This window comes from Podarcis vaucheri (genome assembly GCF_965113315.1).
Source record: "Podarcis vaucheri genome assembly, chromosome: 14".
NCBI lineage: Eukaryota > Metazoa > Chordata > Lepidosauria > Squamata > Lacertidae > Podarcis > Podarcis vaucheri.
The window spans coordinates 17,740,691-17,753,351 of NC_138752.1; the positions used below are offsets into that span (position 1 = coordinate 17,740,691).

Below are 12,661 nucleotides of genomic sequence, written 5' to 3' on the forward strand. Positions count from 1 at the left end.
CAATGCAAATGAAATCACAACACTGTGTTTGTGTGTGTAGGGTTTTTTTGTTTGTTTTTTTAAAAAGCATTTATTGGTAGGAGTTGTATTCATTTATATACCGCTTTATTGCCAAAGTGGTTTCTAAGCAACTTACAAAGTGTAAAACCAATTACAAAAAATAAAATAAAATACAAACAGACATTCGTTAAAATGCACAATGAAACAATTCCATCAAAACATTTGACGAAATCTTCACAATTAAAATGTGAAATAAAACAAGCCCATTAAAACAGCACAAGAATTAAAGCAATTAATGCCAGGTGGTTCAAGACAGGTTTATTCCTGGGCAGATGACAATACCTCATAAAACATGTCAAAGTAATCATGAGTAGAACCGCTACTAACAACACTATAAATCATAGCAGATTTTTTTAACAAAGAAAATGCATCAAAGGTTAAAAGCTCAGGGAAATCAAAATTATTATTATTATTTTATTCATTGAATTTATATCTCACCTTTCTTCCCAAAGAAACCCAGGGCAACAAACACATCCATAATACCCTGTCCCTCACCTGCAAAGTATTCTAAAACAGCAAAAATGCTTTAAATACAGTTAAGAGTGGAAAAGATCACCTAATGCCTGAAAGACTTTAGTGTAAGGACACTCTGAAATGTCCCTATTTTCTCGTAGGATTCAATTACATACCAGCAAATGGAAGTAGTTTTGGGCTCCAGCTTAACACAACATTGTATAACCACCCCACCAACAAATCAGAATGAAAGCTCAAGAAATAACTGGCATAGTCTAACCTCCTTGTAGACCAATCAGGACAAAACGCTCAACAAACAGGTTGTCTGGAAACAACCAAGGAGGCATGTGAGCTTCCCTGGGTCCCACAAACGAGTCTCACAAATGGGGAAACATGATAAAGAAGACATTCCCCTAACCCAACGCTCTGTCAAAATGTTAGGTGCACCCATACAATTTTTTTTAGGGGGAAGTATGATGGGGAGGAAGCCATCTCCTCAAGAATAAAATGAATAAAGTCGGATGCAAACCAGAATGTGCTATACAGTGGTACCCCGGGTTACATACGCTTCAGTTTACAGACGCTGCAGGTTACAGACTCCGCTAACCCAGAAATATTACCTCGGGTTAAGAACTTTGCTTCAGGATGAGAACAGAAATTGTGCTCTGGCAGCAGCGGGAGGCCCAATTAGCTAAAGTGGTACTTCAGGTTAAGAACAGTTTCAGGTTAAGAACAGACCTCTGGATCGAATTAAGTACTTAACCTGAGGTACCACTGTATAGAGATAAGATTGGGATTCCTCTTCCCTCATTCACAACTTTCAAAATGCTCCTGCCACCCCTCCCGGGCCACCACCAGTGTACACTTTTAAAATAAATAAAGCCCTTTTGTGCTTTTCGCGATTGTAACGTCGCAAGAGGTTAAACTTCCAAGTGGCCTCAGCGCTGCTGCTCCTTGACAGGTGCTGCAGTCTTTAGACTAGCAGAGATGCGGCAATTAAATAAAAGGTGCCAGAAAGCTAGTTAGGGAGGAGGCTGAGCAGGAGGAGTCATCAGTGCAAGCACACACAAAACGGGTAGAAAGATACTGTGCCCAGTTTTACACTTTAAAGGAATCAAAATGATGAAAAAAATTAATAGGATTCTGCAGAAACCAAGTGCACGGCCAACGTTTTAACAGTGTTGACATTCAGTAAGCCAAGGATGTTATAACAAGACTTTGCTGTAATTACCCTAAAGCACATCAGCCACCGTTAACACTGGCCAATTTTTTTTTCTTTTTAAAATATTACTTCAGTTTGAAATACTGCATATAGGCAAAATGTTATGATTCATTCTGATACACACTACCACACCACTTTGAATGTAGATCGGTTGCGGGCACTTTACTCTTGGCAAATGTGCTGTGCGAGTGTGAGCAGAAGTTTGGATAGTGCCCTCTTAGCATACAAAATAGTACACTTGGAGGCCTTCACACCTTGTCCCAGGGCAGGGTGGTGTGTTATGGCAAATGGGGTACTGCCCCATAATCTCAGTATGCCCTTAACCACTTCCTGGGGTCGAACCAGGCTGTCAGCTCCCTTCCTCCTCATGTGTTGGCTTTGGGGGAGAAAATAAGCAGGTAGGAAGATACGATACTATAATCTTTATTGTCATTGTCCCATACAGAACAATGAAATTGGAAGAAAAAATCTGTATCAGACATTCAAAAACCAACAAGCCTGCTATCCCAACTATCCCAGCCTTGTTAGCCCCTAAAAAGTCTGATACCCCATAAGTGAATACACTATACTCACATAGAGACAACCTTACACTGTGTTTAAAACCAAAATCACATTTGGATAGAAACTGTTTCTCAGGCGGCTAATCCTAGTCTTCATAACTCTCTACCTTCTTCCAGAATGCAGAAGCTGAAAGAGATCTTTTCTGGGGTGCACACTATCCTGCACTATCTCTGCAGCTTTCTTATGGCACCTGGAAGCATAGATTTGATCCAAGATGGGAAGAGTGTACCCAGTTATTCTCTCCGCAGTCTTGACAACCCTGGACAGCATTGTTTTTTCCCCTGACTGTGCAGCTCCCAAACCACACACAGAGACCATAAGTTAATACACTCTCAACAGTACAATGGTAAAATGCCATCAGCAGGTCCTTTGAGAGATTATTTTTCCAGAGGATTCTCAGAAAATATATAGGATGGGGAGATAGAAAGAATGAATGGTCTCTGCCTATCAATGGCTTCAGCTCCACCTACTTGCAGGGCTCTCTGCCTTCTGCCCTCCCAGTCCTCACGGTCACCAACCCTTGTGTTGATAAGGAAAAATGCAGAGCCAGAGAGAGGAACTCAGATCCAGCTCCAAAATTTCTTGTAGATCCTGTTTTACAACAATTCTGACACAGGTCTACATGGCCTGGCAAGTGGCTCTCCAGGGTATTAATTAGGAACATTTCGTAGTCCAATCTGGAGATGCCAGATGGGATCTGGGTCCTTTTTGCATGTGCTCTACCACTGATTTTAGATCATTCAGGGAGAATATGTTGGACCCTGGAAATAGCGAAACTGAGTCTATTCTTCCGGCAGACTGATTTGGTTCTGAAAAAGAAGCAAATTCTCTGTCCAGTGGGTGTTTAAATCTCCGTATGTCAATGAAATTAAAGTTTTCCACCAATTTGAAAAGGGTTACGGGTAGTCTCCCTTCCTTAGTTTCAGTTTTCCTTATTGTTCAGTCCATTTCTAGGGAGACAACCCTATCCTAATGGAGATTTGAGCTCAACAGGGAATTGAAGTGGCTAGGTTAGGGCTGCCATATCCAGGAACCTGCTCAGCAAAGTTCATAGCTTCTCTGAGTTATTCAAGCTGGAGGAGACTCTTGAGAGTCCCAAGGACTGCAAGAAGATCAAACCTATCCATTCTGAAGGAAATCAGCCCTGAGTGCTCACTGGAAGGACAGATCCTGAAGCTGAGGCTCCATTACTTTGGGCACCTCATGAGAAGAGAAGACTCCCTGGAAAAGACCCTGATGTTGGGAAAGATGGAGGGCACAAGGAGAAGGGGACAGCAGAGGACGAGATGGTTGGACAGTGTTCTCGAAGCTACCAGCATGAGCCTGACCAAACTGCGGGAGGCAGTGGAAGACAGGAGTGCCTGGCGTGCTCTGGTCCATGGGGTCACGAAGAGGCGGACACAACTAAATGACTAAACAACATCATCATCCAGGCTCTGAAAATGGCATCCAGGTGGATTTTTGCCAAATCAGCAAAATGGCCAGGAAATCCCGGATGCATGGCAAGCAGGGTGATTTATATTTAATTATTTTTTAAATGCTTTTGAAATCCTTTTTAAAAAGCCTAAAAACACACTCTCTCTCTCTCTCTCTCTCTCTGATGTTCCCCCCAAAAGCTCAACAACCTAGGCTAGGTCACTACAGTACATTGTCCCTCTTTGGGTGTTTATGTCCACTATTCATCTTGCTTTCATTATCAGTCGAGAGGCAAACCCTCCCATCATCCTATGGTGGGCTGATGGGAGCTCTAGTTCAAAACATCTGGATGGCACCAAGTTGATAAAGACTGTTCTAGCCATTAAAGAGATGGTAACCCTACACATTAGGAGTTTGTTGGGTTTTGCATTAGACTAGCCACTATGTTGAAGGGGCCGTGACATTATTCTTTGGCAAACAAGACACACATTTCAGGCAAAAGACTGACAGTACTAGTTTAGAGTCATGCACAAGTATTTGATTTGGGGTGGGGAGGGGGGAGTGTAGTTGCATTCTTTCAAATTGGAAAAAAAAACAAAACCCTAACTCTTCTATTTATCAGCACCTAAAGCCAAGAAGAATTTCAGAATATTGCCAGCTGGCCGTTTTCTTAAGCCTTACGACTCCAGAGTCGTGTGGAAATAAAGCAACTGCATTTTATCTTAACTTGAACTGCTGCCCTGCTATTAAGATCTACAGTGAAGTAATCATTTCTGTCATCAGCTGGCCATATATTTTAAAAATATTATATAGAAGGGCCAAAACTGAAGAAGCACGCTAACTTGCCCTCTTGCCGCAGTGAGCACATTGCTATATAAAAATATTTATATACCACTATGCAGTGCTTTTTTCTGGGGGGGACGCAGTGGGACACATACCCTTAAACATTTTGAACTTTTAATCAAAGAGGTTTACAACAATTAGATTTGTGCAATATAAACTACATGAAAAGGCACCTTTTGAATCTCTGTTTTGCATGATGGTTCCTGAAATGGAAGAAGCGGGTTTTCATCTGTTTGGATACCACTGGGTGCCATTTTATATTAAGATGGTGGACTGAAATGCACTGATTTTAACCACTGATTACAAAGCTGCACAGATATTTTGTTGTTGTTGTTTCTTACAACTCCCATGTAATGCCAGGTACAAGGCTACTGACTGACCTATAAAGCCCTAAGTCAGGCATAGGCAAACTTGGCCCTCCAGATGTTTTGGGACTACAACTCCCATGATCCCTAGCTAACAGGACCAGTGGCCAGGGATGATGGGAACTGTAGTCCCAAAACTATCTCTGCCTACTTTAAGTAGTTGTTTCCTGTCAGGGAGCATGGAGCTTGATTCTGTGTCCATGGGAGCCTTCTGCCACCTCCTGTTACCCCAGCTTTTCTCCAAGTCAAGTTTCCTCTCCCAAATGGTTGCTTTGGGACGGAGGGAGATGAGAACTTAAAGTGCGAATACTTTTTTAAAAGTCCAATTCATTTTCAGGACAATCAGCCTGATGCTTGCACATCCCTAATTAAAATAATGAAACAGGACCTCGATTATTCTCATTTGTCCATTGTTTAGCCACTCACAGACAACTTTCTTGTTTTCAAGCGTTCAGCACGACTTCAGATGGCAGAAACATGTGATGAACAACAGACGCCAAGTCCTGCAGATCTTACATAACTGCTGGGTTTCATTTGCCGGGACACTTGCTACATGTCCTGCTGCTGGCTTGCTTTTAAAAATGGAGTTTGCATTGACTGGCAAGGGAAAAAAAATATATCGAACAGCAGAATATAGAAAACGATTCCCGAGTAATCAAATTTGGCCATGATCAATGGTAGACATACATTTTAAAAATCATCTTGATATTGTGTGTTTATACTGTAAGCCTCTCTAGAACCTTAAGGCATGAAATAAATCCTATCAAATACTTGTTTGTTTGCATCTCTCTCTCGTGTGTGTGTTTGTGTGTGTGTGTACACTCACACATGGAAAAACACTCAGCAGAGGAATTAATCTACACTGTCGTTTGAGGTTTGCCACCACTTCCTGCTCAAGGCAGAGTTAAATAATAGATTGGTGGGTTTATAATATCTACTAAACCTGCCTCATAGCACCCAAATGTATCAACCCCTTTCTCTTACTAGGCTAACTTGTAGGGGGTGAATATCACTGAGCACCAACCAAGACCCAGATCCATGCAGTAGTACCACCTAGAATAATAGAATTGTAGAGTTGTACGGGACCCTGAGGAGCATCTCGTCCAGGGGTGTCTAAACTTTTTTCAAAGAGGACCAGATTTGATGAGGGGAAGGGCCGACTAAAGGGCCGACTAAAGGGCTGACTAAAGGGCCGTCCAATGTTGTTGACCTTTTGTTGGCTTGAAGTTGTTGAGCTTTCTTTGTGATTGACGTTGTTGAGCCTATTTTAGGGTTGAAGTTGTTGAGTCATTTTACCTCAGGAAATGAACTGCCACAGGGTCCAGATTAAACCGACCAGTGGGCCAGGTTAGGCCCCCCAAATGGACCATGGACATGCCTGATCTAGTACAAATGCAGCTGTCCTATATGGGGGTCGAACCTGCAACCTTGGCGTTATCAGCAGCATGCTAATTTAGAGATACTTCCTTACGGGGAACATAGAGATAGGGAATTTAGAAAGGATCCCTAGAGAAGACCATGCAGCTGCAGAGCCCATTGTTGCCCTCCCGCCATGAGCTTCCTGGGCTGCTTTCCCCTTCCTTCCTCCCTACCTGCCTTCTCCAAGCATGCAAACCATGGCAAGAGTGAGGGGATGAGTGCAGCATCATAACAATACGAAAAGAGGCCTGCTACACCAGAGCAATGGCCGGTCTAGTCTCACAGTAGCCAATCCGTTGTCAGCGGGAAGCCCGCAAGCGGGATCTGAGTGCAACAGCATTTTCTGCACTGTGATTTCCAGCAACAGGTATATTCACTCCAACTGTGATAGTAGAATGTAGCTATTGTGGGAGCTGCACCTTTAGCTTCTCGGGGGGCAGAGAGCGGTGCATTTTCCAGCATGGAAATGCAGCGATATGGAAAGCAGTATCAGCTTAATTTCTGCCTCCAAGGCAGCACTTTAAAAGGTTTTTTTAAAAAAGAAAAAAGTGCAGGCTTATCATGCAGCCAGCACAGTGAAAATCTTGAAGGCCTCTCCACTTCCAGCTGCAAATTCTCCACTCGGCAGAAAGAAAGCAAAACTTAGCCATTAAAAAGCTGTTTGGCAACAGCGAGAGTGGGATTTACATCTCTTATTCTGGCTAGAGGCTCGCTTTGAAAAGATTCCCAGCTGTTGGGATCTGTCCAAAGAGCAAATATTAGCAGACAATGCTAAAAGTAGATACAGGAAGCAGTTAGTCAGGGACCTTCAACAGCTGTTTACTGCAGGTGTCAATCTCCTGATATAAAACGACTGCAGCGTGAGATCTCAACCCTGTCCCAATCACGAAGGACAAATTAGCAGGATTAATTGTATAAATTAAAAACCCATAGCACCCACATGTGACGGTTCCTGTCCTCCTTCCTCCACATCTGCCGGATTTGAGCTATTCAGGGAAAGTGGGTGCTCACTAGGTTTGCTCTGAATTCTTCAATATCAAACAAAAAATGCATTGTCAATAAGCTTTGATTTTAAAATTAAACCAAATAACCTGAGTTCACTTGCTCAAATTACTTTAGCCATCCAGTACTGGGGGAGATGCAGCTGTTCAAACAGAAGCAGAAGATGTTCTGCCCTGGATGTGTCTTGCATCAGACCATTGATATTATCTAGGCCCGTACATGCCAGGCTACAAAAGACAATTTTGGCACTTGGGGTGGAAGGATCTGTCCATTTTGGTTCACGCAGTTTCTCATTTAACCCACGTTAAATTCAGGTCTGTACATTTCTGCAGTAATTCACATTTTGTTTTTTACAAAAACCACGAGCGTTCACCAACATTTTTTCCTAATGCGTGAATTCTCCTAATAAGTACATTCCTGTATGCAGTTTTGACTAAGGTACACATCCCCCCCAAGCAATTAATCCTAATATAATACATTTTTGTATGTTATTTTCCAGAGCATATTTTTTTATGCACAGTTCCCCTCACTACATGCATTTGGTTGGAGAACGGCATTGCAAAATTCAGAGAAGTGCAAATTCTGCAAGGTGGCGTATTGTTCCAGAAACTGCAAATCTGACCAATTTGGCTTTAAATGAAAGCTGATCAACTTTATCCCTGACCCCTACCTAACTTTGGCATCAATGGATTCCCATCCGTGGCTAGGATAAAAACAAAAACTTCTGAAGATCAGAAGCCTGACAGTCCTAATCTATTCAAAAAATCAAATTCATTGCAGACAGGCAGGTAACAGCTTGAAGAGTACCTGTGATCTTCCTGACAGCTCAGCTGCATTTGGGCTTCCTCCATCGATTCTTTGTGGATCAAGAGATTATTTTTTCCTACTCGGCCCAACAATTGCCTTTCCAGTGGCCCAGCAGGCTAGCAGCTGAACCCATCTGCCATTCCCTGCTCCTGCAACTGCTTGCTTTTATGAAGGAGGGTGGGGCCCTGGTTGTTTTCCTTTGTGCCTCGGTGGCACCAGCCTTGTTTACGTGTGGCTCACCTCACCTGGCCTCCCCCCTCTTTTCGGGAGGATTTAGTCCATATGTAATTTTCCAGAAGGTCAAGCTTATTGTTCCTTCTGCTTCTGCGCTGCCAGGTCTTCTGCCTTCGCCTTGGAAGGAAATTTTAGGGCATTGTCACACTGGTGAGTGGAGGGCAGGCTTCTCAGACACAGCAAAAAAAAGGGGGGTGTTATCACAAAATATGCTTTAGAACAGTTTTGTCTCAATTTAAAACCAGGAGTGCTTTGTTTAAGTATGATTGTGGTGTAGTGGTTAAGAGCGGTAGTCACGTAATCTGGTGAACCGGGTTCGTGTCTCCGCTCCTCCACATGCAGCTGCTGGGTGACCTTGGGCCAGTCACACTTCTGTGAAGTCTCTCAGCCCCACTCACCTCACAGAGTGTTTGTTGTGGGGGAGGAAGGGAAAGGAGATTGTTAGCCGCTTTGAGACTCCTGAAGGGGAGTGAAAGGCGGGATATCAAATCCAAACTCTTCTTCTTCTCTTCTTCCTCCCCACCGCTTCCACCTTCAACACAAAAAATCAATTTCTGTGTCAGGGTTAGGATAAAATTATAATGTTTTCCTGACATGATGGTAGCAGCAAAAAATGTCTTCTTGGAAACAAAAATCTGTAGGCAAAAATTTTTGTAGGGAAAAATCTGGAGCTGCTCATATTGGTTGCCATGTGACAAGGAAATAAGTAATTGGCAGGTTTGTGGGTTTTCTACAGTTGCATGAAACTGGTTATTAGATGCAAAATATAGCATTCTAAGCACCTCTAGGTTTTGTTTCCTTTTAAAAAACAACACTTCTGGTCCTCAAGGCTATGGACGTAGGCTTGAAAGCATGTGGGCAATGTCTGAAGGAACCTCAGAACTCAGGAGAGACTGAGCACATTTTAGCCGTATGTCCAGTGATAGAGCTCCTACAGCCTACAGAGTTTTCTGCATCCTACCATGATAGAGATGAGGGAAGAAATTCAATTCAGTGCTACTTAAAGGCAAATTTACCTAATTTGAGCTTTCTGAAACAATACGCAGAATGGAACACAGCTGTTCTTCAAAATTCACACCTCTGAATTTTGCAATGCGCTTCTTCAGTCAAGTAATGTGCACAAAAGGCACCTTTTTATAAAAAAAATGGCAAAGTATGCATAAGTGAAAATAAGTTTCAAAAATGCATTATATTAGGAATATATAAATATCAAGGGGGAAATGCTTTGCAAAAATGTGAATATTGGGCAAAATTGCTTACAAAAATATATACAAAAATATAGAGCCAGTGTGGTATAGTGGTTAAGAGCGGTAGTCATGTAATCTGGGGAACCGGGTTCGCTTCCCCACTCCTCCACATGCAGTTGCTGGGTGACCTTGGGCCAGTCACACTTCTCTGAAGTCTCTCAGCCCCACTCGCCTCACAGAGTGTTTGTTGTGGGGGAGGAAGGGAAAGGAGAATGTGAGCCACTTTGAGACTTCTTAAAGGGAGTGAAAGGCGGGATATCAAATCCAAACTTTTCTTCTACTTTAGGAGAAACTTACACAAAAATGCTGATGAATTTTCATGAGGAATTAGAAAAGTAAATAAATCACAAAGTGATCTGGAAATCTGGAGACCTGGATTTCATATCAACGGGGGGAAATGAAAAACTGAAAAGAACCAAAATCAACAGATTTGCTCAGCTCTCCCCATGACAAACACAAGCAGAATTCTACAGGATGTTATGAAACTCATCTGAATCATCTGAACACAAGAGATCACAGAATCCAGCATTTCTTGGTGTAGAATTCCAAATTCCTTTTAGTGTACAGTGCAGCCACGCTGCTTCACTTACCTGGCTTGGGAGCTAGGTACCCAGTTCATTGAAGAAAGCTTGCTTGCATTTGACCCTTTATTATCAGAGGTTTTCTCTGCAGAAAGCTGCAGCTGAAGCTTTTCAGGGCACAGGGTTTAAAAACAATCAACGACAGCTGCTAATTGCTGCAAATCAAGTAGCACCCTTCCCAAATAAGAAAAGCAAGGATTTTCTTTGGCCAAAGGCGCGAAAAGTCAAAAAAAGTATAAAACTGGTATATATTCGTAGTGAGCATGGAAGTATTTGAAGAATGCATATTCTGTGCACCACATCGTTTGGTTTCCACCACCTCTAAATACTCCCAAGATACGGTACATTTAGGAATTCACATTTCTGTCAGCAGTGACACATTTATTGTGACGGATATGCAATTACTGCTGGGCTATCGTAGCACACAGTGTACAAAATAGGAAGCTGATATAACAGCAGTATTAAGCCTGGAGTGCAAATATGCAAAATGTCTTGGGTTATCATATATCCAAGGTCTCCTCTGATAGCTCTCTCCAGAACTAAAAATATTTTAAAGGGGAGAAAAGAAGAAGAAAAACAGCTCCCTTACCTGCTGTTCAGCAAATCCCTCTTGGGTTCTCCTTCCCTTCCTCAATCATTTTCCTTTCTGGCAGTTCTCAGGTGTCCTTCAGCCACACAGCACTCAGGGGGGAAAAGGAACCCTGTTTTATTTGACACACTTTTGAGTCGCGTTAGCAATTGGTGTGCCGTGGTTTGGAAGCAAGACAGTGGAATGATGTCAGGCAGGCAGGCAAGACGGCCAGCTCAAGAGGGGAACTTACTCACCACCAGGGAGCCAAACTTTGGCCAACAACAGTTCAGCTTAAAATGAACAGGATATTTCTCTGTCTTTTAAAGGCAGGGGTCAGGAAACCTTTGTCCCAGGGCTCAAATGTGCCCCCCTAGGTCTGTCAAGTCCTCGGGACACCCAGGCCATACCTCTTGCGTGCTCCTTGAGTGCTTTGGCCTGGATGGAGGACGGATGGATGTGTGTGTAAATCTCTGATTTGCGTGTGGAAAGCAGCTTGCTGTACAAAAACGAAAATGGTATCCATGGCTCCGCCCACTACAAGCATGGGACATGTTCAAGAAACCCTACTCTGTGGAAGAAATTTAAAAGACTATTTAGCTAAATATGTCAGAATAATTTAATTAGAAAAGCTTGCAAATATCAGATAGGCTTATGATTTAAGTATGTAAGGATAGAATTTAAGATGTTTAAAGACAAATTTGAAAGAATGAAAGATGTTAAGTGACTAAGTTAATTTTTTGAGAAAATTGAGTTTGGAAAACTGTTAAAATGATATATAATGAAATTCAACCTAGGGGATTTGAGGAAGTCACTAAATAATGTTACCAGGATTTGAATAGAATGTATGCTTGTTTGTGTGTTTGTGTTTTAATTTTTTTGGAAAATTTGAAAAAAAAATTTGAAAAAGAAAAGAGAGAAACCCTACTCTGGTTACCTCAGCAAAAGCGACCACAACTCACCAAGTTATGTGCTGCACCAGCCTCACCAAGAGTTACCATTTCACTTTGTTCTTCACAATCCCACTATATAATTATACGGGAAGAAAATATTTACCCCCTCAGGAAGGGGGAACATAGAGGGTGCAGTTTTGTTCAAAACAAGCCTCAGAAACCAACATAGACCTTTCTATCAAGGTCATTTTCTATATGCAAATCAACGTACAGGGTTCCAAAACATCTGGGTCAAGAGACCATAAGCTTACCAGAAAGAAAACAGTGGTTTTCAAAACCAGTTCCGCCCCCCTTCAGATAATTCTGTCAACACCAATTTTCCACTAAAATGTGCAATGAAATCCCTGAACATTGCAGATGATTATGGATCTTGTTAGGAACATAGGAATTGTACCATTGGTCCATTTAGTGCAGAATTATCACTGACTAGCAGTGAGCCACCACAGTTTTATACCAGGGTGTTTCTCCGCAAGACTTGGGAGATGTCAGGGAATGGTAGTTTTTTAAAGTAAGGTAAAGCTAAAAGGACCCCTGACCATTAGGTCCGGTCGTGGCCGACTCTGGGGTTGCAGCGCTCATCTCGCTTTATTGGCCGAGGGAGCCGGCGTACAGTTTCCGGGTCATGTGGCCAGCATGACTAAGCCGCTTCTGGCGAACCAGAGCACCGCACAGAAACGCCGTTTACCTTCCCGCCGGAGTGGTACCTATTTATCTACTTACACTTGACGTGCTTTCGAACTGCTAGGTTGGCAGGAGCAGGGACCAAGCAACGGGAGCTCACCCCGTCGCGGGGATTCAAACCGCCAACCTTCTGATCAGCAAGTCCTAAGCTCTGTGGATTAACCCACAGCGCCACCTGTGTTCCCTAGTTTGTTAAAGTAGCTGAGGGTTATTAGGAGGCCTTTATTCTCTCCACAGAGCTACAATTCC

General features: G+C 42.7%; 1 protein-coding gene and 1 long non-coding RNA gene across 7 annotated transcripts in view; one reads left to right on the top strand and one right to left on the bottom strand.

Annotated features, from left to right (window-relative positions):
• The window catches only part of LOC309518606, a 106,637-nt gene extending 104,851 nt beyond the window's left edge, over positions 1–1,786 (top strand). The window contains exon 2 of the long non-coding RNA XR_014213549.1: positions 1,103–1,786. This is a non-coding gene — a long non-coding RNA (uncharacterized lncRNA). The remainder of the gene's footprint in view (positions 1–1,102) is intronic.
• The window catches only part of CEMIP (cell migration inducing hyaluronidase 1), a 167,059-nt gene that overhangs the window by 74,949 nt on the left and 79,449 nt on the right, over positions 1–12,661 (bottom strand). Inside the window, exon 1 of one of the 6 annotated variants that reach the window (XM_082198303.1) lies at positions 10,800–11,347. The exons of 3 other annotated variants lie outside the window; for them this stretch is intronic. Coding sequence is in view for 2 of the 3 variants with exons in the window: in XM_082198299.1 (XP_082054425.1) it covers positions 8,149–8,192 (44 nt within the window). In the remaining variant the exon portion in view is untranslated. Of the gene's footprint in view, positions 1–8,148; positions 8,640–10,799; positions 11,348–12,661 lie in introns of those variants that run through there. 2 more of the 6 variants (XM_082198299.1, XM_082198304.1) reach the window with 2 other exon arrangements.